Here is a 26,879-nt window from a genome sequence, read left to right as displayed (position 1 = left end):
AGTGCCAACCGACGCTGCAGCGCTAGGCCAGGACTTGCCATTGCTGAATATAAACGAGTGTGGGTGTACAACGGAACTGTGAGACGCTACCCACTTGGATTTAATTTCATTGTATTGAGAATGCAGCATGGCGCCTTATTAGAGGAAAACTCACAGCACTACAGCAACCAGCAGGCCACGGGGTGGCCACGCCCACCTGGGCGTGTTGCAAGAATATTTGAAATAGTGCTCGTTTGAAACTGCCGATGTCTACATTCTGTGAGAAGCCCTTAGCCCATGAAGAAGTGCATTCCGCACGAAACGCGTCGGGCTGGACTGAAATGCTTGCGCAGCAGCCTGTTGTTTCTCCCACCGCTTTCAGCAATAAATGAGAAGGCTATACTCACCGTCCTATGTGGGCTCTTTCATTGCAGGCAACTTTTGTTGGATGTTTAGCGGCACCGCCTGAGCCGCGGAATGAGCCCAGCAGCACCTGTGTGCAGTCCTGCTACAGTGCCAACCGACGCTGCAGCGCTAGGCCAGGACTTGCCATTGCTGAATATAAACGAGTGTGGGTGTACAACGGAACTGTGAGACGCTACCCACTTGGATTTAATTTCATTGTATTGAGAATGCAGCATGGCGCCTTATTAGAGGAAAACTCACAGCACTACAGCAACCAGCAGGCCACGGGGTGGCCACGCCCACCTGGGCGTGTTGCAAGAATATTTGAAATAGTGCTCGTTTGAAACTGCCGATGTCTACATTCTGTGAGAAGCCCTTAGCCCATGAAGAAGTGCATTCCGCACGAAACGCGTCGGGCTGGACTGAAATGCTTGCGCAGCAGCCTGTTGTTTCTCCCACCGCTTTCAGCAATAAATGAGAAGGCTATACTCACCGTCCTGTGTGGGCTCTTTCATTGCAGGCAACTTTTGTTGGATATATATATATATATATATATATATATATATATATATATATATATATATTACCTACTGGCGGTCGCCAGTAGGTAGTTATAGTTAGGACCCTGTTTCCATAGGAAAACCGCAACATTCTATTTGGAATAACTTTGGCGCCGGTCGACGAATCCTCGCGAAATTTTCAAAACTAATGGGGCGCTACGCTCCGCTCCTACCCTGAAAGTCTCGGGGGGATTCGTTAAGTGGGGGCTGAGAAAAAAGGGGGGTCCCAAAACGCGTTTTTCCCATGCATTTTTCCATAGGACCTTTAGACACAGCTACAGCCCGAACGGCTGAACAGAGTTACTTGAAATCTGGCAGAGAGGTAGTCTACAGGTCAAGGAAGTGCCTTTTGTAGGTCTGGTGTAAATCTGTTCAGTAGTTCCTGAGAAAATAGCCTTTAAATCAATATATATATCTGTGGCAGCTTACGGTGCGCTTACGGTGCGCTTACCGTAAGCTTACCGTACGCGTACGGTGACGTGCGCGAGCGCGATTCTGATTGGCTGTTAGATCTTAGTAAACATTCGAATCGGTCGAAACCAGGAAGCGGCGGCCGCCATTTTCTCTCTCGCACTCTGAGGGGGGGAGGAAAAACAAAGGTGGAAAATATGTAAAACGCCGATTACGCTTACCGTACGCGTACGGTAAAAAATAATTATAAAAAAAAAAGTAACCACATTCACCCCTCCCCCGTGTGCAAAAGGTGCCTGAAGGGCACATTTTGTGCATGGCATATTATTTAATGGAACAATTAATAGATTAAGTTTCTCAACGAAGCGCATAATATGTTCTCCGTGTGCGGACGATGCACGAAGCGCATCGTGTGTACATGGCCCATCCAGCGTAACGTGGGCACGTGGTGCGCGTAGCGCACCGCGTGCCCACCGTGCGTGCACGGCACTAACTGCGTAAAGTGCGCGCACGGTGCGCGAAGCGCACCGTGCGCGCACGGAACGAACTGCGTTAAGTTGGCGCGCACGCCACGAACGGCGTAAAGTAACTTAGCATTTAAAAAAACGTACAAATTCACTGAAAAAACCATAGGTTTCACACACGTTATAGTTAGGAATTAGCATTTAAAAAACCTTGCAAATTCAGTGAAAAAACCATAGGTTTCACACACGTTATAGTTAGCTGGACATTTTACTCGTAAAAAACCATTGAAATTCCCCCGTTATAGTTAGTGCAGGCAACTATAACTCACGCGACCGCAATCCTCTGCTGATGACATATGTGTCTTTATGAAAAAAAAATATTTGTAATATATGTATAGCTAAAATTTAATGGAAGAAGACATGGGCAAATAAGTGTCTAAATACAGTATTAGCATCAGCAGAGGATTGCGGTCGCGTGAGTTATAGTTGCCTGCACTAACTATAACGGGGGAATTTCAATGGTTTTTTACGAGTAAAATGTCCAGCTAACTATAACGTGTGTGAAACCTATGGTTTTTTCACTGAATATATATATATATATATCCAAAGCAATTGTTGATTCCTTTTCAAGCAACAGCCGAAGACCAGAAGGTTGCAAAAGCGGTAATTTATTCACGCTTTGAACAAAACCCAACGCATTTCGGGGACAACCCCTTGATCACGAGTGCAGGTATCATTAATCAATATGCTTAAATAAACAGATGATCAATTAGAGGTACATTCTTTGTTAGGAATGAGCATCCGGCACTCCAAGGTAAATTTTGACACTCGGTCGCCTTTATTATCAGATGAAGTTTAGCATCTATATTATCTACTGGCGGTCGCCAGTAGATAGTTATAGTTAGGACCTATTTTCCATAGGAAATTCGCAACATTCTATTCCCAATAACTTTGGCGCCGATTGCCGAATCTTCGCGAAATGTTTAAAACTCATGGGGCGCTCTGGTCCGCTTCTATCTTGAAAGTTTCACGGTGATTCGTCAAGCGGGGGCCGAGAAAAAAGGGGGGGGTCCCAAAACGTGTTTTCCCCATGCAATTTCCCATAGCAAACTTTAGACACGGCTACAGCCCGAACTGCTGAACGGAATTACACCAAATTTGGCAAAGAGGTAGTTCTTGGTTCAGAAAGAACCCTTTTTGTTAAATGGTGTAAATCCGTTCGGTAGTTGCTGAGAAAATCAAAAGAAAAAACACATATATATCTATGGGCGCGCAGGATCTGCGCACCCTCCCGATCACAAGCTTTATGGTAATTGGCTGTCAACACTCCAAACCAGGAAGTGTTGGCAGCCATCTTGTGCCTCGGTAGAACCGAGGCACAAGAAAACAGTGAAAGAAATGTGCAAAACGCAAAAAGGGGGCAGTGTAGAAATCGGCTAAATCCGCCCAGGGGGCACGGATCCAGCCACAAAAAAAAAAACTATACTATTTAGCCCCCGGGGGGGCCAAGTCCCGGGGGCAATATTTTTATGTAATGGGGGGCCCCTCTAGCCCCCCCAGTCCCGGGGACCGCCACCCCCCAGGGCTCTACATAATTTGGATTGTGGGGGGGCACACTGCCCCCCCCGCAGCCCCGAGGACCGCCACCCCGGGGCTTCTTAGTTTAAAGTTGGGGGGCCTCTAAGGCCCCCCAAGCCCCGAGGACTGCCACCCCCAGGGCTCTACTTAATTGTTATTGTGGGGGGGGGCACACTGCCCCCGGCAGCCCCGACGACCCCTACCCCCGGAGCTTTTTTAAAAAAAACAAATAACCTGTGTGGGGTGGCTCAAGCCCCCCCCCACACGCCCCGGGGACCGCCACCTCCCCGGGGCTCTAAATATTAAAATTGAGGGGTCTGTGATGGACCACCCAGCCCCGGGGACCACCACACCCCAGGGCTTTGTAAATTGTGGGAGGGGGGCCGCGCAGCCCCCTCCTCCTGGAGCCTTGTCATGGCCCTCGGGACCACCACCCCCCAGGGCCGGCTCCTGCAGTGTCCCGGGGTGCCCAAACCCGGGACACTGTAGTTTGCTATGGCAGGGGGGGAGCCGCGCGGCTCCCGCCCTGCCATAGCAAACTTGGTTTTGATTTTGAAAGAGAGAGCGGGGAAACCTGCTTTCTCTTTCAAAATGCAAACGAAATTGCTTTTCCACACGGGGAGTTGCATCTTGGCAGCTCCCCATGTGGAAAAGCAATGCCGGCCCCTGCCCCCCACGGTCCCCAACGGAGAGGCCAGCCCCGGGGGATGGGGTCCCCGGGGCTGCAAGTGGCCCGGGAGGGGGGCCACGTGGCCCCCCTCCCCAAAATGTTAATAAAAAAATAAAGAAAGAAAAAAGAAAGGCCGGCCCCGGGGATTAAGGCCTCGGGAGGGGGACCAGGGGGACCCCTTCCAAACTTTAAAAAAAAAAAGAAAAAAATTGGGGGGGCAGGCAGGCCCTGAGGGATGGGGTCCCCAGGGCCAATAAATTAGAAAAAGAAGGGGTGCCACACAGCCCCCTTCTTAAAAAAATTAAATAAATAAAAGACTGGCATTGCACCGGAGGCCACGCCCCCTCCTTGCAGCACTCTGCAAACGTGCCCCCTGGCCTCCAGTTAGCGCCACGGAGCTGCGCTGCAGAGTGTTGTAAAAAGGAGCGTGGCCTCTGAACACCTCTCTGCAATGCAGCTCTCTGGCGCATACTGGAGGTACCTGGTGGGCTAGATGCCCCCAGGGACCCTCAGGATTGAGGAGGAATTAATTCTCCAACTTAAAACGCACCACAGGGCGTGTTTGCAGACATGCCACCTCAGGCCACGCCCCCTTCCTTCACCATTGTGCAAACGCGCCCCCTGTCGAGTTGTATGTTGAGGAATTAATTCCCCTTCAATACTGAGGGTCCCTGAGGGCCAACTAGCCAAACAGGTATCTCCAGTATGCGCCAGGGAGCTGCGTTGCAGACAGGTGTTCTGAGGCCACACCCCCTTTTTACACCGCTCTGCAACGCAGCTCTGTGGCTCTTACTGGAGGTACCTAGTGGGCTAGTTTGACCCTAGGGAACCTTACGATTCAAGGGGACTTAATCTCTCAACTTAGAACGGCCACAGGGCATGTTGACACAGTGGTGAAGGGAGGGGCCTGAGGTGACGTGTGCAAAAATGCCCTGTGGCACGTTTTAAGTTGGGGAAATAATTCCCCTTCAATCCTGAGGGACCCTGGGGGTCAACTAGCCCACCAGGTGCTTCCAGTAAGCGCCACTGCGCTGCGTTGCAGAGAGGTGGTGCAGGCCGTGCCCCTTTTTACACCTCTCTGCAATGGCACTTACTGAACGTACCTAGTGGGCTAATTTGCCCCTAGGGACCCTCAGGATTAAAGGAGACTTAATCTCCCAACTTAAAACGGCCACAGGGCGTGTTTGCACAGTGGGGAAGGGAGGGGACAGGGCCTGAGGTGACGTGTGCATACACGCCCTGTGGCGCGTTTTAAGTTGGGGAAATAATTCCCCTTCAATCCTGAGGTTCCCTGGGGGCCTCCTAGCCCACCAGGTGCTTCCAGTAAGCGCCACTGTGCTGCGTTGCAGAGAAGTGGACTTGGCCGTGCCCCTTTTCACACCAGTCTGCAACGCAGCTCTGTGGCGCTTACTGGAGGTACCTAGTGGACTAGTTGGACCCTCAGGATTCAAGGGGACTTAATCTCCCAACTTAAAACGGCCTGAGGTGACGTGTGCAAACACGCCCTGTGGCGCGTTTTAAGAGGTAGTTTTAATCCCTCTGCCCTATTATATACTAGGGGCTTACAGAGGAGGTCATGCTAATCACTGGGGGACCCCATCGCATAATGTTCCCTAGTGTATGTAGGTGTTTTCACTGTATTCTAAGTGTCTTTTAACATAGCACTGGCTCTAGAACTGGTTAGTCAGACTCAGTTACCACCAGTATCCGTCTGAAAAAGTTGAGGGTACAGGATGATTTTGCAACAAGGCTTCTTTCTGCTCTTCTGTTTATTCTTTCTGCACGTTTTCCTTCTTCCTGCACTTTTCTTCATCTTTGAGGACTTCTTTTGCTTCTTTCTGCATTTTTTTTTTCTTTCTGTGCGTTTTTTCTTCTTTCTTCACATGTCCTATCTCTGTAGGTATAGTTAGAAATTAGCATATATAAAACATATTTAATTTTCAGAAAAACACACATTCACTGGATGATGTCGTCAGTGATGTCATTTGAGATGTCATCAGTGATGTCATGAGTGATGTCACTGACCATGTCATGAGTGATGTAATATGTGGCATCATCAGCAGTGCATTGCGGGCGTGCGAGTTATAGTTAGCTGAACTAACTATAACGGGGTAATTTCAATGGTTTTGTACGAGTGAAATGTCCAGCTAACTATAACGCCCCTGGAACCTATGGTTTTTTCAGTGAATTTCGAAGGTTTTTTAAATGCTAATTCCAAACTATAACGTGCCTGAAACCTATGTTTTTTTCAGTGGATATATAGATATATATATATATATAAATTCACTGAAAAAACCATAGGTTTCAGGGGCGTTATAGTTAGCTGGACATTTCCCTCGTACAAAACCATTGAAATTCCCCCGTTATAGTTAGTTCAGCTAACTATAACTCGCGCCCCCGCAATGCACTGCTGATGACGTCACATATTACATCACTCATGACATGGTCAGTGACATCACTGATGACATCTCAAATGACATCACTGATGATATCACTGATGACATCATCCAGTGTCTGTGTGTTTCTATAAAGTTTTAATATGTTTATTATATATAGGGAAAGGCATATTGAAGAATGAGTGGGTGTATAAGTGTTTGAATGGATGATTTTGTAGGTGCGTGATTGATTCTATAAGTGAGTGATTAAACGTATCTTACTGAATGCATGGGTTAGTGACTAAACTGTATGAATGTCTGTATCCGTCTGTCTGCTGGTGTGTAAGTGGTTGTATGGGTTTGCAAATTGCTACATGATTGTCTATATGGGTTATAGATTGGTTGTCTGAGTATCTGTATGGGTGCCTGAGTGTTTGTGTGGGTGGGGTGTGTGTGACTCTGTGCATAGATAAGTGAGTGGGTGATTCACTGGGTGCATGGTTTCAAGACTAGATCTGTGATGGACTGTATGGGTGGGTGAGTGTGTGTATGGTTGTGTTAGTGAGTGAATCTATATTTCATTAGTACATGTGTGATTTACTACATATGTGAACGGCAGTATATATGTGTGTTGGAGTACAGAAATGGCTATAAGTGAGTATGTGATTGTGAGAGTGGCTGTATGGATGAGTGTGTGCTTGTATCATTGATTGTATAAGAGGGTAAGAATGTGCTAGTATTTTTATGAGTAATTGAGCTAGTGTGTGTATAACTCTATAGGTGAGTAAATAGCAGTGTGATTAATTATTTGCATGACTGAGTAGGTGTGTGAGTACCTCTATGGATGAATGGTGGTGTGTGAGTGTGTATATAGGTGTATGAGTGCATATGATAGTCCTGTACTGAGTGACCATAAGTATGAGTGACTGTACGGGTGAGTGAGTGGATGGGTGTGTAGACCTAAGAATCAGTGAGTGGTTATGTACTTATTGGTGTTGGAGTGTCTATGGTTTTGAGAATGGCAGTATGTAATTTAGAGTCGGTGTATCAATGGCTATATTAGGTTGTGAGAAGATGCATCAAATTATCGCATGGATGACGTCATCAGTGATGTCACTGACAATGTCATGAGTGATGTAATATGTGACGTCATCAGCAGTGCATTGCGGGGGCGTGAGTTATAGTTAGCTGAACTAACTATAAAGGGGGAATTTCAATGGTTTTGTACGAGGGAAATGTCCAGCTAACTATAGCGCCCCTGAAACCTATGTTTTTTTCAGTGAATTTCTAAGGATTTTCAATGCTAATTCCTAACTATAACGTGCCTGAAACCTATGGTTTTTTCAGTGAATTTCAAAGGTTTTTTAAATGATAATTTCTAACTATAAAATACCTGAAACCTATGGTTTTTTTAAGTGAATTTCAAAGGTTTTTTAAATGCTAATTCCTATCTATAAATTATCTCTAACCTATGATTTTTATTGAATTTCATAGATTTCTAAATCTTTATTTTTCAGTATATCAATTCCTTTATTTATGTTTTTTATACTGTTTTTCACCATTTTTATTAAAGTGTTTTTTTACATATTTTTAAAAAAATTAATAAATATGACATGTTTTTAATGAAATTGTTGTAAACAATACTTTTTTTTAAAATGTAACTATTTTTATAATTTTTTTAATATTTTTTAAACTATATTTTTAATACTTTGTTATTATTATTTTTTTCAAATTTCTTTTGGAGTCGCGCACCCAACGCGTTAGGAATCGCGCACCCTACGCGAGAGACATTGTGCACCCAATAGGATGCGCGACTCCTAATTTTACCGTAAAAAAAAGTAGCTTCTATCACTAATTTTTATTATCCCCAGGGACCCCATTCCCCGGGGCTTATAAAAAACATTGGGGACCGTGGGGGGAGCCCCAACGCCCCCACGGTCCCAGCCGGCTCCCCGCGTCCTTCAGGAGCCGGCATTGCTTTTCCACATGGGGAGCTGCTGACATGCAGCTCCCCGTGTGGAAAAGCATTATGGTTTGGATTTTGAAAGAGAGAGCAGGTTTCCCTGCTCTCTTTCAAAATCCAAACGAAGTTTGCTATGGGAGGGCGGGAGACTCCCGCCCTCTCATAGCAATCAACAGTGTCCTGGGGTGGGCACCCCAGGACACTGCAGGAGCCGGCCCCGGGGGGTGGCGGTCCCCAGGGCAGTCGAGGGCTCCATGAGGGGGGCCACGCAGCCCCCTCCCTCAATAATAAAAGCCCCGGGGGGTGGTGGTCCCCGGGGCTTGGGAGGGCCGTTCAGCCCCCCCACCCATTTATTTTGTAGCCCCGGGGGGTAGCGGTCCCTGGGACTGGGGGCCCCCCTGGGCCCCCCATTCAATTTTACGGTTTTTGCCCCCCGAATCTGGCTCCCCGGGGGCTAAATATTAAAGAAGCGGTTTTTTTTGTTTACGGCCGGATCCGTGCACCCAGCGCGCCTTTTGCCGATTTAAAAAAAAAAAAAAAAGGAGTCCTGGGAGTCCTTCTGGGATCCCCTAAGCAGGTCTAGAGGGTCAGAGTATTTCTACCCTGCCCCCTTTATATGTTTTACACACTTATTCCCCTTACTTCTTCAGCCTCGCTTCTACTGAGGCACGAAATGGCTGCCAACAGTTCCTGGTTTCGAAGGCTGACAACCACTTGACAGCCAATTAGCATTTAGCGCGTGATCAGGAGGGTGCGCGCACGGTGTGCAGAGGGTGCGCTAAGGGTGCCATAGATATATATGTACTTTTAACTGTAATTTTCTCAGGAACTACTCAACAGATTAACACCATTTAAGCAAAAGGTACGAGTCTGAACTGAGGACTACCTCTTTGCCAAATTTGGTGTAATTCCGTTCAGCAGTTCGGGCTGTAGCTGCGGCTAAAGGTCCTATGGGAAATTGCATGGGGAAAACCCCTTTTTTCTCGGCCCCCGCTTGGCGAATCACCCCGAGACTTTCAGGATACGACCGGACCGGAGCTGGCCAAAAGTTTGGAAAATTGCGCGAAGATTCGTCAACCGGCGCCAGACTTATTGGGAATGGAATGTTGGGGATTTCCTATGGAAAATAGGTCCTAACTATAACTACTTGATTTTCAATATATGTAAAAGCATGAAGCAAAGGAAACAACTCCTCTTCAAGATTTTCAAGATTTGATCATCTCATAGTGTTTTTGCTTGCCCCCACTCATCCAGTTCATCCAAGCCATGATCAATGGATTTCACAGTGTCAAACCATTTGAGTTTACAAAGGGTTAGGATAGCTGCCTTGTTACCTTACCTGGGTTAGAGATAACAGGTCCAACAACCTGCCATTGTATGTCCTCAATAGAATGTCATTTGGTGTGGTAATGCTTGACCAAAGGTAATCCAATGATACTACATTTAATCCTTCTCCAAAGCTGTAAGATTAGTGCTTTGATTGTTGGAGTTGTCTGCCCAATGTAGATGAAATTGCAGGGACATCCTAGGGCATATATCACACTGCTTATGTTGCAGTTAATTACACATATTAAGTTATATTTTACATTATTATATAAAAAATATGAAGTCTCAAAACAAATATTGGAATGCATTACATTGACAACATTTATAATGACCTATCATCGGTGGCACCACCCACTGGGAAGTAAGAGTTGGTTGTCTGCAACCAGGAAGTACAGCTCTGACCACAGAACCTCTTATGTAAGCACCACTATTGAAAGAGAAAAAAGGTTTCTCTGATTGTTGTAGAATTGTTTTTATTATGTCCTATTGCTTATTTCACAATTTTTCTAATGTCTTTGCTGGCTGTGCTGACGGTCCTGATGAAAATCAAGGCAACCCCTTTCCAATAATCTGGTTTTCGGAATATCTCATTTGATGATTTAATCGTCCTTCTTGGTGCAATTACGTTTAATGTGAAGAAATTGGCTGAAAGGCAAATTGTCTCTTAGGCTGTTTGGGTTATAACTGTTGTATCCCAACAGTGAATTACGATCTGTCTGTTTTTGAAGCAGTGACTTGTAGAGTTTGTTGCAATTTAATCCAAGTGTGGGATTTGTCAAGAGACGGTATGTTACCATTTCAAATCACAAAAACTAAATCAATTTACCTGAGCCAGGTTGTGATATTTGTGGGGAACGTTATGATCACAATAGGTATGTAACACTACAAAATCATTAATGCATCCATAGCGAAACCTTTAGTCGGATAATAAAATTAATTTGAAGTTTGGAAATTTGTGCTGGATAATGGTTATTTCTGTAAGCGTGGAAATGAATGTATAGGACATGGTTGTTACCTCTTGTAGAGGGTTTCTCTGACAACCTTAAATGCCTCCTGTTGGGGAATGTTGGTTTATAAGGACTGGATGTCCATTGCGATTAAGGGTTGGGAGGAACAGTCAAAAGCTAAGTACTCAACTTTATTGTTAAAGTCCATACTGTCACTGATGTAGGCACATGTCCCAGTAACAAAGGGCTTGGTGAAAACGTCTACATATGGGCATATGCTTCCAGGAACAGACTCACAGACCAAAAACATTTGGTCTTCAAGGTGGAGATTGCCACCGCTTAAGTATTTTTCATGAAATGCAGATAACTTATATCTTGGAATGTTTATTATTGAGAACATTAAATACATTTTTACTCAGAAACCTTATTTCTAATCCTTCCTTGGTACTCACCAGAATCAAGTTCCTAATCTCATAACATCTTCTGCGACTATAAGGATCAATTTCTCTGGTGACAACTGGTTCAAAAGCGAGAATTTCAACTGGTAACATGCGATGGTGGATTGAAAGTTAAGCCTGTGATGCTACAATGTCCTTTGCAGGGGGTATGAGCAAAATAATACTTCAGCTGATTTTTTTCAAATAATTTTTGTAGTTCAATGTTGATGATAAAGAAATATGGTCTTGTAGTAGGCACAAAACTTAAGCCTCTGCTTGGTACCACACTCTCTGGAGGTGAAATAGTTTGTTTAAATAGATTGGGGACATTTCTAAAGTGAGATGTGGGTCTAGGTGTGGAGGTTGAATTTGCATTCCCCCATGTGTCTCCTGTTGGTAAGTAGCCCCTTCCCCTGCCTCTGCTCTCTCAGCGGACCCGGTCTTCCCTGGCAATCTAAAAAAAGCTGATTGTTTGGTTCACATGGTGTTGGGCCTGATAGAAGAGACGAGGGACTCTTTCCTGGTTGGGGGTTGCTGTCTGAGTCAGAGATGTCTGAGAATGTCACAAAACGTCTCTGTTGGCCTCAACCTCTGTTTATGTGATGTTCTACTTCGTTTGGTTGGTAATACTTATCAGCTAAATAGGGGTATGTTTTGAATTTGTCATCGTTTTTGATGTCCTTGGCCATTTTATCTATGTGTGATGTTTCTAAATTCATTAATTGCCTTATCTAATGAATTAAGTGCCTCTCTAGCATTAGTCAAAGCTTGATTGTCTGCCATTTCCTGAATTAAGTCAGCTATTTCCTTTTCCAATTTACATATATTCTTGAGAGGCTTATCAAGCACCATCCAGTGGTGAGAACATTTGTTGGCAACAAAACTCAAGTTTTCTCTAAGCCCAGGGTCATCTTTAAAGACTGTAGGTCCATTTTTAACTTGCAGATAACATGAATGATATTAGATTGTAGATACTGGGTCATAAGATGTGTGTAGGATAATTTTTTTCTTTAGCTTCTCTAATCTTTCAATTTTTGATTGAAGGGCATTCTCGGGTGGGACTGGCGCTGGTCCTAAGGAGGAAGGGCCCTTTAATAGTTTCTAAAGCAGATATTTAAGCATTTAATTAATTAAACTGCATTAGGTAACTATCCACTGACTTGGCACTCCATTGGTATATGACAGTACCCACCAAGTGAGGACTAATTTCTGGCTGGCCTGGTGAAAAGACCTGTGGGCAGATTTACCACTTTTTCACACAGTGCAGCAGCCGCAAATGCTGCGCTACGTGAAAAGGAGAGAGGAGGAGAGCGCCAAATTTACTCAAATATGGCACTCTCTTCCCCTTTCCCTTGCGCCGGCCTTTGTGCCATTGTGCAAGAGTGTCTCTATGAGTCTAGCATAGGTTTTGTACTGGAAGGGTACCCTTCGGGTAAAAAATACTATGCATAGAGTGATTTAAACCATGTTCCCTCTTTGTATGTGTGCTGTACAGTGCAGCACACGTACAAAGTCGGAAAAGGAAGGAGAAATGAAAGCATTTCTCCTTCCATGCACCTATTTAAAAAAAGGGTGCAGTTTTCCCACACTAAATCCTGTCTATTTTATTTAGTAAATACGGTTTAGCTTTAGAAACCTTGGGTGGTTCCATGGGAATGCCCATGCTCCACCCATGGCATGCAACCTTCGCGCAAAGTAATGCAAAGCAGAGCTATGTGCTGCTTTGCGTTACTTTCAAGTTATTTCCAGCGCTAGGCAAGTTTAGCACTGGAAAGTAAATCGGAAAAAAAAATGTTGCGCCGATTTGCTTCACTTTTGTGACACAAACACAGCGTAAAATCTTAGTAAATCTCACCCTGCTGTTCTGTTCCCGCCATCTCCCCGTGCTAAGCCCAATGCTATGGCCTCTCCATTTCCTGCATGCTTGAATCCTCACCTCACCTTGATACATGTGGTCTAGCCCTCATCTGTACCTGCATGGGTCTGTGTCATCCAGGGAGATAAATCCGAAAGAAGCATACATCAGTGCGAGCTGCTCCAGCCGGTTTGTCAGTTGTTGAGAAATTTCCAGGAGCTGTGCAAGGAGAGAAGAAAAATGTTCTGGAAATTTGCAATGTCAAAAGAGGGATCTCACCTCTGCACTATTTCACCGAAAGGATACCCTGTGTGTGAAACCCTAAAATGATCTTCTAGGTGCCACTGAAAGGATTCCCCATCTCTGTGCCTCTGAGAGTGACTCTTTGCTCTGAAATGATATGCTGCCCCTGCTATGTTATGAAAAGGACCATAGCCTGTGGGTAGTCATGCATACCTCCAATACCTGAGCATTCTTGTAAAGATCACAAGTCTCTGTTAGCTGCACTGAGGTTACCCTGTTTGTGTGCTTCTCTAAGGTTCCCTGGTCTTGTGTGTTTCATTTCTCAGTCTCTTAGAATCCATAAAGGGTTATAGCCTGTGTGCATTAATAAGGTTTCACACTCTCTTGTATTGCATTCCTCTAAAGTACCCAGGTCTCCATGCATGTCATTATAATTTCCTACTCCATGTTTTTCACAAGGATTTCTGCCTCTCTCTGTTCCACTAAGGTTCTCCAACCTCTTCTGGTTCACTAAGGTTCAGAGGTCTCTTGTGTTCCAATATAACTCCTCAATCTAAGGCTCCCATTTCTCTGTGTTGCATTGATGTTCCCCAGTCCATTGTTCTTCGCTGCGGTTCCTATGCCTCTTGTGCTCCAATACGAATCCCCATGCTCCATTTGACCCATTAGGATTACCATCTTGTGTGCTTCCCTAACATTTACCAAAAGTCATCCAAGGCTCCCATTTTCCTGTACGGTCCCACCTGTCTCTATGCCCTATTCTAAAATTGCCCATTCTCGTCTGTATATTCGACTGCGATTTGTTTCTCCCTTTGTTAGGGTCTTGTTGACTTTACATTCCCCCGAAGGCCCCACTGTCTCTGTTCTTCCAGCCTATGCTTGCTTTATGAAAGCCATTCATCTTAAACTCTCAAATGAGATTACCAATACTTGGTCTATACTGTGAGGTTATCCATCTATAGGTTCTCCTTTGAGGTTACCCATCTGTAGACTTTAATAATGTTCTCCTTCTACAGGGGTCACAACTCTCGGGTTCCTCCTGCGAGGATACACGCATCTGCCATCTGCAACAAAGTTACCCGTTTCTGCACACCATCTTGCAGCATCTTCCTGCCAGGTGTTGCTTCGCGGGACACAGACTCTATGTAAAAGAGGTACGGCTGGCACGCCTGCAGAAATGTAGGCATCGCTTTGGCGAATTGTTCCTTGCGCATTCTGTCCCTGCTGGAGAAAAACAGTTCAAGTCACAACACACAATCTTTACAGGCAACCATTGTCACTGGACAGAGAGAAGTATTATTCCACTCTCAAACAGAGCACTGATCTTTGGATTACCAGAGGGAATCTAGTCTTGGGATCATCACAACCAATGCGTCAACATAGACCAAATGAAATCCACCTACATCACCTGCACAAAGATACTGAATGTGACTTACAAAGGGTGTAAGTTCTGGGATTCCTTTCAACACTGTGGCAACCTCCATTAAGCAGCCTTTAAAAGTAGGAGCTCCCCTGCATGGATCTTCCGTTGACTGAAATAGTAACCAGTGGATGAGTTGATTCAAGAGTACCACCCATCAGTTGTTTTTCAATATGTATGCTCAGACATTGGTTCTGCAGCTCCTTGAGCCACAAGACTCAAACTGCAACTCACTGATGAGGCCCAACATAGTTTAGAAAGGTTTGCAGTTGCTTATGTTCCTTTTGAGAAAAATGTTCCCTAGTAGTTTGGCATAGACAGCTCCTATCGAAGCAGAATCGAAGATGATTCACCTATGATTGGTCTCTGTAGAGGCCCAGTGAGCAAAAAACACAACAATTGGAATGTGAATCAGAGAAATTTAAAATAGCTAAGAAAAACTCAAGCATTTTTCCCTCCACTAAGCAGCACTGCTCAGTTCGCATGGATTTAGTGCCCAACAGAGCTACTAGAGTGAACTGTTCTTAATATGCTAAAGAATGTTTACACTCACAGCTAAAACACCCCACACCAAAAGCAGTAAATATATCAGACATAAACTATCATTCTTTGCAGTCTGGCCTAAAGGAATTTGAGTAGCGAACAGCCACGGTAATGCAAAAGTTAATGACAATTGCAGTGAAATCTACAAAAGGAGTCACCTTAAAACCAACTCTACCCTTCACCCTCTGCTTCTCTAAAGGAGGTTATTGTACAGATCTTTGCTGTTCTTTCTATTCAGCTGAACAATGCTGAAACGTACAGTCAGTCTTCAAAAGCAAGGAACTGCTCTAGACACTACTTCTTCGCTGTATGCTTCACACTAATCTGTTAGTCTAAGAGTTCATGTATGACTGGGGTTCTCCATTAGGGGATTTATCCCTCCGAGGTTTAAATGACACACCCCCCACAACATCAAGTTCACAACCTCCAACAACTACTTCAACTCAACTATATTCTGGAAACGACTACATTGAGGGTCACTAAATCATAAACCACTACATTGCCAAAGGTAAATAAACTGCGGAAAAGTGGTATTTAATGGTTGAACCACACTTGCTCACAGTGCACAGCCAGTACATGGCCAACAGATGAAGGCAGTCTCCTCAGCACATGGGTCTGGTAATCTTGACACTAGTGCCCTTCCCGTGGCAACTTGGTTTGGGCAGTGCACCAATGGCACTCCCTTATCCTGCTCCAGTGTCACTGAGGATCTCCAAACACAGTCCCTAGGGGACACAACCTCGCACACAGAGACAAACAATTAATCCCCACAGACGCATAACATTTTTCTACAACAATATATCAACACCCTCCTCTAGGACTTATTGATAAACATTGTGCTAATGAGAAAGAGTGACACGTGTCATCACACTCAAGTTTGTGCTACTACAGGCGCCTGGGGTTTCCACTAGCTGTTTACACCTAAACCCCCAGAACCAGCTCCTGTAGAACCAGAGCACAGGACACATGTTCCCCAAAAGGGGCTGCATTGTCCCTGCTTGTTCTGGGGTGCACCATTATCTAGGTACATCAGCACAAACAGGGAGAGTGTGCCCTATTAGATAGAATGCACTGCTTCCGCGGTAGCTATGACCTTGTGCTGACCTGTGGGCAGCACATGAGTGAAAGATGGACTGGCTCTATTAGCTCTAGTAGCTAAAGATGATTTGCAGAGTATATGTCATGAAGACTGGATTGCTTCACTCTTACAGGATAAGTTTGTATGTGATATCAAAGAAATTGTCATAAAAGGATGGCTGGAGAAACAGTTTTTACGTAAGGATTTTGTTCCTTTTTGGCAGGTAAGAGTAGAATTATCTGTGGATGAGGACTTTCTGCTGTGAGGGGGAAAACTTGTTCCACCCACGATTCTAAGAGGGAAAGTGATTAAATTGTGTCATGAGGGACATCTCGGAATTGTAAAAACGAAAAACTGGGTAAAGCAATCGTACTAGTGGCCTGGAGGTGATAAAGAGATTGAAAAGGTGTTAAGGGAGTGTGTAAGTTGTACCAATTCAGACAAATCCATGGTTACATTTAAACCACCATAGTAGTGCCTAGCATGCCGTGGGAGAGAGTGGGAGTTGATATTTTTGGTCCTGTGCAAAATAGTGATGGTACTTCTAAATTAATCCTGCTGGTGGTAGTAGACCATTTTTCTAAGTGGCTAAAATTCAAAATGGTGTCCAGGGTAAATTCTGAAACAGTAGCGGATTTTTTGAAGGAGGTGTTTTGTCGAGAGGGTTTACCAAAAATTATAGTTTCTGATAACGGAGGACAGTTTATGTCAGAGGTATTCAAAGCATTGGTAAAACAAACAGGAATAGTGCATAAGACCACATCTTTATACCACCCCGAGGGAAACGGAAATGTGGAACGCTTCAATAAGGTCATCAAGGGAACCATTGAGTTGTCTACCCGTAATGGCATCGTTTGGGAGGAGGAGGTGAGGAAGACCGTGGGAGCATATAGGATTGCAAAGTGTAAAACCACGGGGCATAGCCTTTTTTGCACTGATGAGGGGTAGACCACCTCTCACCATAGTCAACATGGGTTGGTTAAGTAATACCAGGAAGGTTGAGTGGTCACCCAATGCAATAAGAAAGTGTATGAAACAAGGACAGAGAAGGTACAAGCAAAGGTATGATTCATCCACGGGTGTAAAAAGAGTAGATCTTAAAGTAAGAGATGTTGTGAAAGTAAAAAAAGGGTGGTTGGTATGCAAGGGTGAGAGTAGGTTTTCTGAACCTTTAAAGGTTATCAAAATATTGTACAATTCCGCTTTATTGAGTGACAGCAAAGTATGGCATGCGAAAAGATTGGCATTGTTCAGAGGAAAAATTGGGAATGTGGATTCTAAAGAGAATCCTGGGGGCAGGTCATATGATTGGGTGGATGACGTATGCCTGGACAGTAACCATTTTGGAGCTGTTAATTATAGGTCCATCATAATCAATCAACACAGTATTAAGGATGTTCAGGAGCAACAGGGTGATAACAATGAATCTACTATACTCGAGAGTATAGTTTCGGAACAACAGGGAGGAGATGAAAATGGTGCCACTTCACCTGTTAACAAACCTGTAGAGGGAAATCTTGTTCCTCATCAAGTGGTTTCCAGATGTGGCAGGGTTTGTGTAAAATCTAAATGTTTATGTGATTTTTTAGTTTAGTGAATTCTTCGGAGCTGACATGAATCCCTAGAGTTCTTAAAAACAATATGTTGTTTTGCTTACGTTCACTTGATCACTGTGTTAGCATTCAATCTGTACGTTTTTTTTAACGATTCTTTCAGGGTTATTGTTTTATTTTGGAAGGGAGGATGTGTTGCGTTTGTTCTTTAGGTAAGAGTTAATGTTTATCATTAGTGTTATGACCATTCCTCACCTGGCATATTCGAATGTATAAGCATAGGGTAGAATGTGTGGTGTGGAATGCAGGGGACATTCGAGCTGGGGCGATCTGGGAAGAGTTGCACCGTTTCTCCACTTGCTGTTTGCCGCTGCGAAGGGTCCTGAGAGCGAATAAATCACAGACGGAAGCAACAAAACTTGATGAGTGATATTGGACACAAGACACATATTCCCCAAGAGAGAAGAGCATCAGGGGCGGCATTGTCCCTGCTTGTTCTGTTATGCACCCATAACTAGGTACATCGACGCAAACAGGGAGCGTGTGCCCTATTACATAGAATGCACTGCCTCCATGGCAGCCATGACCTCGTGCTGACCTGTGGGCAGCACGTTAGTGAAAGCTGGACTGGCTGTTTGAAGCAGCCAGTCCATTTTTCACAGTGCAAGTGGGACCTGGCCTGCCCTTTATAGGGGTATAGAGATCCCGGGGGGGGGGGGGGGGGGGTCATGAGACCTCCTTCACTCCCTCCAGAGGGTTGCCTAGAGGGGGTGCATATATTGTGGGCCACCTCTTTGTGATGCACAGTCATTGTGTCTCCTAATGGTATCTTATCTCTGCACTTGCATCCATAATACAGCATGTGTGCAGAGGCAAAATGTTTCCTTCATTAGCATTGGGCCATGCCCGTATGCTAACAAAGAAACACCCATTAAGGTAGCTCTGGTGCTATCAGTGTTTTAGAAAGGGCCACACCAGCATCTGTAACCTCTTCTGTAAGTGCCCCAGGACCACAGAAACTGGGCGCATAGGTCCATGTGCCTCCCAGGCACTGTATATAATATTGCCCCTTGTCCACAGCTAAACATCACAAAACTTCAACAAGAAACAAAGGGTATGGTTCAGAGGTCGGAAGAGGGTGGGTGGATAGAAAGGTAGAAAAAATGGAAAATCAGGCAAATTATGGTGCAGCTGAAAGGGGGAGTGATTTTCTATTCTTAAGTATACAACAATTCACTAATTTATAGTAAACTATTTATTTGATAAATTAACTACCATGGAAACATTAAAGTTATTAACTGTTATCTATGATGTTACTCTGTGTCTGAGTGTCTAAGCCCAAATAACCCGAACCTGCTGGAGTGAGAACAGACTGCCTGACACCACTGCCTTGAGACCATCATGGGCTGAAAGGGAGAACTTGGACATTTGATTGCATACGACAGTGCGTGGTCCAGCACACCAGTGGTGCAAGATACACAGTAACCTCTAACTACCATAGAACCCCAATGAAAAGGCCTAGCAGCCAACCTTGGCAGCTTTTTTGGTCTTGTGTTACTCACCTCAACAGGATGGATATTTTTCCCCCTTTCTAAAGAAAATCATTGTCCCAAGTACTAAAGCAGGTAGTTGTCTCATTCTCTGCACCCCTCTAAGTGGTACCTTTGTGCCCAACGTGTGCATCTGGCCTCAGCTTCCCTCTGCACCTCAGGTTTCACTCTTTTCAGCCCCTGTTCAGCTAGGCTCATCCTCGTTCTGCACCTCAGGTTTCACTCTCCTCAGCCTCCATATGTACCTCAGGTTTCACTCTCTTCAGCCACGGTTCAGCTGGCCTCAGCATTCCTTTGTACCTCAGGTTTCACTCTCCTCATCCCCTGTCCGGCAGGCCTCTGCCACCCTCTGTACCTCAGGTTTCACCCTCCTCTACCTCTGTTCAGCTGGCCTCGGCCTCCCTCTGCACCTCAGGTTACACTCTCCTACGCCTCCCTCTATACCTCCAGTTTCACTCTCCTCAGCCTCTGTTCAGCTGGAATCAGCCTCCTTCTGCAGCTCATGTTTCACTCTCCTCAGCCCCTGTTCAGCTGGCCTCAGCCTCCCTCTGCACCTCAGGTTACACTCTCCTACGCCTCCCTCTATACCTCCAGTTTCACTCTCCTCAGCCCCTGTTTAGTTGGCCTCAGCCTCCCTCTGCACCTCACATTTTACTCTCCTCATCCCCTGTTCAGCTGGCCTCGGCCTCCCTCTGCACCTCAGGTTTCACTCTCCCCAGCCTCTGTTCAGCTGGACTCAGCCTCCTTCTGTAGCTCAGGTTTCACTCTCCTCAGCCCCTGTTCAGCTAGCCTCAGCCTCCGTCTGTACCTCCGGTTTCACTCTCCTCAGCCCCTGTTCAGTTGGCCCCAGCCTCCCTCTGTACCCCACATTTCACTCTCCTCATCCACTGTTCAGCTGGCCTCAGCCTCACTCTGTACCTCACATTTTAATCTCCTCATTCCCTGTTCAGCTGGCCTCAGCCTCGCTCTGTACCTCAGGTTTCACTCTCCTGAGCCTCCCTCTGTACCCCAGGTTTCACTCTCCTCAGCCCCTGTTCAGCTGGGCTCAGCCTCACTCTGTACCTCAGATCTCAATCTCCTCTGCCCCTGTTCAGCTGGCCTCTGCAGCTCAGATTTCACTCTCCTCAGCTGGCCTCAGCCTCTCTCTGCACCTCAGGTTTCACTCTCTTCAGCCCAGCTCAGCTGGCCTCAGCCTCCCTCTGTACCTCAGGTTTCACTCTCTTCAGCCCAGCTCAGCTGGCCTCAGCCTCCCTCTGTACCTCAGAAATCACTCACCTCAGCCCCTGGTCAGCTGGGCTCAGCCTCCACCTACACCTAAGGTTTCACTTCCCCCGGCCCCTGTTCAGCTGACCTCAGCCTCCCTCTGTACCTCAGGTTTCACTCTCCTCAGCCCCTGTTCAGTTGGCCTCAGCCTCCCTCTATACCTCACATTTCACTCTCCTCATTCCCTGTTCAGCTGGTCTTGGCCTCCCTCTGTACCTCAGGTTTCACTCTCCTCATCCCCTGTTCAGATGGCCTCAGCCTCTCTCTGTACCTCAGGTTTCACTCTCCTCAGCCTACCTTTGTACCTCAGGTTGCACTCTCTTCAGCCCAGCTCAGCTGGCCTCAGCCTCCCTCTGTACCTCAGGTTTCACTCTCCTCATCCTCCCTCTGTACCTCAGGTTTCGCTCTCCTCATCCTCCCTCTGTACCTCAGAAATCACTCACCTCAGCCCCTGGTCAGCTGAGCTCAGCTTCCACCTACACCTAAGGTTTCACTTCGCTCGGCCCCTGTTCAGCTGACCTCAGCCCCGCTATGTACCTCAGGTTTCACTCTCCTCAGCCTCTGTTTGGCTGGCCCCATCCTTCCTCTGTACCTCAGGTTTCACTCTCCTCATCCCCTGTTCAGCTGGCCTCAGCCTCATTCTGTGCCTCAGGTTTCACTCTCTTCAGCCAACTCTGCACCTCAGGTTTCACTCTCCTCATCCCCTGTTCAGCTGGCCTCAGCCTCCCTCTGTACCTCAGCTCTGACTCTCCTCAGCCTCCCTCTACAGCTCAGGTTTGACTCTCTTCTGCCTCTGTTTGGCTGGCCTCAGCCTCCATCTGCAGCTCAGGTTTCACTCTCCTCAGCCCTTGATCAGTTGGCCTTAGCCTCCCTCTGTACCTCAGGTTTCACTCTCCTCAGCCCCTGTTCGGCTAGCCTCAGCCTCCCTCTGTACCTCCGGTTTCACCCTCCTCAGCCTCTGTTCGGCTGGCCTCAGCCTCCCTCTGCACCTCAGGTTTCACTCTCCTCGGCCCCCGTTCAGTTGCCCTCAGCCTCCCTCTGTACCTCAAATTTCACTCTCCTCTGCCCCTGTTCAGCTGGCCTCAGCCTCCCTCTGCAGCTCAGGTTTCACTCTCCTCTGCCCCTGTTCAACTGGCCGCAGCTTTCCTCTGCAGCTCAGGTTTCACTCTCCTCTGCCCCTGTTCAGCTGGCCTCAGCTTCTCTCCGCAGCTCAGGCGTCACTCTCCTCGGCCCCTATTCAGCTGGCCTCAGCCTCCCTCTGCAGCTCAGGTTTCACTCTCCTCAGCCCCTGTTAGGCTGGCCTTAGCCTCCCTCTGTACCTCACGTTTCACTCTCCTCGACGCCTGTTCAGCTGGTCTCAGCCTCCCCATGCAGCTCAGGTTTCACTCTCCACAGCCCCCATTCAGTTGGCCTCAGCCTCCCTCTGTACCTCAGGTTTCACTCTCCTCGGCCCTTGTTCAGCTGGCCTCAGCCTCCCTCTGCAGCTCAGGTGTCACTCTCCTCGGCCCCTATTCAGCTGGCCTAAGCCTCCCTCTGCAGCTCAGGTTTCACTCTCCTCAGCCCCTGTTCGGCTGGCCTTAGCCTCCCTCTGTACCTCAGGTTTCACTCTCCTCGACGCCGGTTCAGCTGGCCTCAGCCTCCCTCTGCAGCTCAGGTTTCACTCTCCACAGCCCTCATTCAGTTGGCCTCAGCCTCCCTCTGCACCTCAGGTTTCACTCTCCACAGCCCCCATTCAGCTAGTCTTAGCCTCCCTCTGTACCTCAGGTTTCACTCCCCTCAGCCACTGTTCAGCTGGCCTCAGCCTCCCTCTGCAGCTCAGGTTTCACTCTCCTCGGCCCCTGTTCAGCTGGCCTCAGCCTCCATCTGCAGCTCAGATTTCACTCTCCTCTGCCACTGTTCAGCTGGCCTCAGCCTCCCTCTGCACCTCAGGCTTCACTCTCCTCAGCCCCTGTTCAGCTGGCCTTAGCCTCCCTCTGTACCTCAGATTTCACTCTCCTCAGCCTCTGTTCAGCTGGCCTCAGCCTTCCTCTGCACCTCAGGTTTCACTCTCCTCATCCCCTGTTCAGCTGGCCAGCCTCCCTCTGTGCCTCAGGTTTCCCTCTCCTTAGCCTCCCTCTGTACCTCAGGTTTCCCTCTCCTCATCCCCTGTTCAGCTGGCCTCAGCCCCCCTCTGTACCTCAGGTTTCCCTCTCCTCATCCCCTGTTCAGCTGGCCTCAGCCTCCCTCTGCACCTCAGGTTTCACTCTCCTCATCCTCTGTTCGGCTGGCCCCAGCCTTACTCTGTACCTCAGATTTCCCTCACTTTAGCCCCTGTTCGGCTGGCCTCAGCCTCCCTCTGCAGCTCAGGTTTCACTCTCCTCAGCCCCTGTTCAACTGGCCACAGTCTTTCTCTGCAGCTCAGGTTTCACTCTCCTCAGCCCCTGTTCAGCTGGCCTTAGCCTCCCTCTGTACCTCACGTTTCACTCTCCTCAACGCCTGTTCAGCTGGCCTCAGCCTCCCCCTGCAGCTCAGGTTTCCCTCTCCACAGCCCCCATTCAGTTGGCCTCAGCCTCCCTCTGTACCTCAGGTTTCACTCTCCTCAGCACCTGTTCAGTTGCCCTCAGCCTCCCTCTGTTCCTCAGGTTTCACTCTTCTCGGCCCCTGTTCAGCTGGCCTCAGCCTCCATCTGCAGCTCAGGTTTCACTCTCCTCGGCCCCTATTCAGCTGGCCTCAGCAGCTCAGGTTTCACTCTCCTCAGCTCCTGTTCGGCTGGCCTTAGCCTCCCTCTGTACCTCAGGTTTCACTCTCCTCGACTCCTGTTCAGCTGGCCTCAGCCTCCCTCTGCAGCTCAGGTTTCACTCTCCACAGCCCCCATTCAGTTGGCCTCAGCCTCCCTCTGCACCTCAGGTTTCACTCTCCACAGCCCCCATTCAGCTGGTCTTAGCCTCCCTCTGCAGCTCAGGTTTCACTCTCCTCGGCCCCTGTTCAGCTGGCCTCAGCCTCCATCTGCAGCTCAGATTTCACTCTCCTCTGCCACTGTTCATCTGGCCTCAGCCTCACTCTGCACCTCAGGTTTCACTCTCCTCAGCCCCTGTTCAGCTGGCCTTAGCCTCCCTCTGTACCTCAGATTTCACTCTCCTCAGCCTCTGTTCAGCTGGCCTCAGCCTCCCACTGTGCCTCAGGTTTCCCTCTCCTTAGCCTCCCTCTGTACCTCAGGTTTCCCTCTCCTCTCCCCTGTTCAGCTTGCCTCAGCCTCTCTCTGTACCTCAGGTTTTACTCTCTCCATCACCTGTTCAGCTGGCCTCGGCCTCCCTCTGCACCTCAGGTTTCACTCTCCTCATCCTCTGTTCGGCTGGCCCCAACCTTACTCTGTACCTCAGATTTCACTCACCTTAGCCCCTGTTCGGCTGGCCTCAGCCTGTACCTCAAGTTTCACTCTCCTCTGCCCCTGTCAGCTGGCCTCAGCCTCCCTCTGCAGCTCAGGTTTCACTCTCCTCAGGCCCTGTTCAACTGGCCGCAGTCTTTCTCTGCAGCTCAGGTTTCACTCTCCTCAGCCCCTGTTCGGCTGGCCTTAGCCTCCCTCTGTACCTCACGTTTCCCTCTCCTCAACGCCTGTTCAGCTGGCCTCAGCCTCCCCCTGCAGCTCAGGTTTCACTCTCCACAGCCCCCATTCAGTTGGCCTCAGCCTCCCTCTGTACCTCAGGTTTCACTCTCCTCAGCACCTGTTCAGTTGCCCTCAGCCTCCCTCTGTTCCTCAGGTTTCACTCTTCTCGGCCCCTGTTCAGCTGGCCTCAGCCTCCCTCTGCAGCTCAGGTTTCACTCTCCTCAGCCCCTGTTCAGCTAGCCCAAGCCTCCCTCTGTACCTCAGGTTTCACTCTCCTCAGCCCCTGTTCAGCTGGCCTCAGCCTCCCTATGCACCTCAGGTTACACTCTCCTAAGCCTCCCTCTATACCTCCGGTTTCACTCTCCTCAGCCCCTGTTTAGTTGGCCTCAGCCTCCCTCTGCACCTCACATTTTACTCTCCTCATCCCCTGTCCAGCTGGCCTCGGCCTCCCTCTGCACCTCAGGTTTCACTCTCCTCAGCACCTGTTCAGTTGCCCTCAGCCTCCCTCTGTTCCTCAGGTTTCACTCTTCTCGGCCTCTGTTCAGCTGGACTCAGCCTCCTTCTGCAGCTCAGGTTTCACTCTCCTCAGCCACTGTTCAGCTAGCCTCAGCCTCCCTCTGTACCTCAGGTTTCACTCTCCTCTGCCCCTGTTCAGTTGGCCTCAGCCTCCCTCTGCCTCTCAGGTTCACTCTCCTAAGCCTCCCTCTATACCTCCGGTTTCACTCTCCTCAGCCCCTGTTCAGTTGGCCCCAGCCTCCCTCTGTACCCCACATTTCACTCTCCTCATCCACTGTTCAGCTGGCCTCAGCTTCACTCTGTACCTCACATTTGAATCTCCTCATTCCCTGTTCAGCTGGCCTCAGCCTCTCTCTGTACCTCAGGTTTCACTCTCCTGAGCCTCCCTCTGTACCCCAGGTTCCACTCTCCTCAGCCCCTGTTCAGCTGGGCTCAACCTCACTCTGTATCTCAGATCTCACTCTCCTCTGCCCCTGTTCAGCTGGCCTCTGCAGCTCAGATTTCACTCTCCTCAGTTGGCCTCAGCCTCTCTCTGCACCTCAGGTTTCACTCTCTTTAGCCCAGCTCAGCTGGCCTCAGCCTCCCTCTGTACCTCAGGTTTCACTCTCCTCATCCTCCCTCTGTACCTCAGGTTTCACTTCCCTCGGCCCCTGTTCAGCTGACCTCAGCCTCCCTCTGTACCTCAAGTTTCGCTCTCCTCATCCTCCCTCTGTATCTCAGGTTTTGCTCTCCTCAGCCCCTGTTCATCTGGTATCAGCCTCCCTCTGTACCTCAGAAATCACTCACCTCATCCCCTGGTCAGCTGGGCTCAGCTTCCACCTACACCTAAGGTTTCACTTCGCTCGGCCCGTGTTCAACTGGCCGCAGTCTTTCTCTGCAGCTCAGGTTTCACTCTCCTCAGCCCCTGTTCAGCTGGCCTTAGCCTCCCTCTGTACCTCACGTTTCACTCTCCTCAACGCCTGTTCAGCTGGCCTCAGCCTCCCCCTGCAGCTCAGGTTTCACTCTCCACAGCCCCCATTCAGTTGGCCTCAGCCTCCCTCTGTACCTCAGGTTTCACTCTCCTCAGCACCTGTTCAGTTGCCCTCAGCCTCCCTCTGTTCCTCAGGTTTCACTCTTCTCGGCCCCTGTTCAGCTGGCCTCAGCCTCCCTCTGCAGCTCAGGTTTCACTATACTCGGCCCCTATTCAGCTGGCCTCAGCAGCTCAAGTTTCACTCTCCTCAGCTCCTGTTCGGCTGGACATAGCCTCCCTCCGTACCTCAGGTTTCGCTCTCCTCGACTCCTGTTCAGCTGGCCTCAGCCTCCCTCTGCAGCTCAGGTTTCACTCTCCACAGCCCCCATTCAGTTGGCCTCAGCCTCCCTCTGTACCTCAGGTTTCACTCTCCTCAGCACCTGTTCAGTTGCCCTCAGCCTCCCTCTGCAGCTCAGGTTTCACTCTCCACAGCCCCCATTCAGCTGGTCTTAGCCTCCCTCTGCAGCTCAGGTTTCACTCTCCTCTGCCCCTGTTCAGCTGGCCTCAGCCTCCATCTGCAGCTCAGATTTCACTCTCCTCTGCCACTGTTCAGCTGGCCTCAGCCTCCCTCTGCACCTCAGGTTTCACTCTCCTCAGCCCCAGTTCAGCTGGCCTTAGCCTCCCTCTGTACCTCAGGTTTCACTCTCCTCAGCCTCTGTTCAGCTGGCCTCAGCCTTCCTCTGCACCTCAGGTTTCACTCTCCTCATCCCCTGTTCAGCTGGCCTCAGCCTCCCTCTGTGCCTCAGGTTTCACTCTCTCCATTACCTGTTCATCTGGCCTCGGCCTCCCTCTGCACCTCAGGTTTCACTCTCCTCAGCCCCTGTTCAGCTGGCCTCAGCCTCCCTCTGCACCTCAGGTTTCACTCTCCTCATCCTCTGTTCGGCTGGCCCCAACCTTACTCTGTACCTCAGATTTCACTCACCTTAGCCCCTGTTCAGCTGGCCTCAGCCTGTACCTCAAGTTTCACTCTCCTCTGCCCCTGTTCAGCTGGCCTCAGCCTCCCTCTGCAGCTCAGGTTTCACTCTCCTCAGCCCCTGTTCAACTGGCCGCAGTCTTTCTCTGCAGCTCAGGTTTCACTCTCCTCAGCCCCTGTTCGGCTGGCCTTAGCCTCCCTCTGTACCTCACGTTTCACTCTCCTCAACGCCTGTTCA

General features: G+C 48.3%; 1 protein-coding gene across 1 annotated transcript in view; it reads right to left on the bottom strand.

Annotated features, from left to right (window-relative positions):
- Positions 1 to 26,879, bottom strand: part of C4_1H19orf67 (chromosome 4_1 C19orf67 homolog) — a 110,763-nt gene that overhangs the window by 71,849 nt on the left and 12,035 nt on the right. Inside the window, exons 2-3 of the mRNA XM_085651222.1 lie at positions 14,293 to 14,434; positions 13,089 to 13,189 (exon numbers count right to left, since the gene is read on the bottom strand). Of these exons, the coding sequence (XP_085507348.1) occupies positions 13,089 to 13,189; positions 14,293 to 14,434 (243 nt within the window). The remainder of the gene's footprint in view (positions 1 to 13,088; positions 13,190 to 14,292; positions 14,435 to 26,879) is intronic.

This window comes from Triturus cristatus, chromosome 4_1 (genome assembly GCF_964204655.1).
Source record: "Triturus cristatus chromosome 4_1, aTriCri1.1, whole genome shotgun sequence".
Classification (NCBI taxonomy): domain Eukaryota; kingdom Metazoa; phylum Chordata; class Amphibia; order Caudata; family Salamandridae; genus Triturus; species Triturus cristatus.
This window is presented reverse-complemented; position numbering and strand designations above follow the sequence as displayed.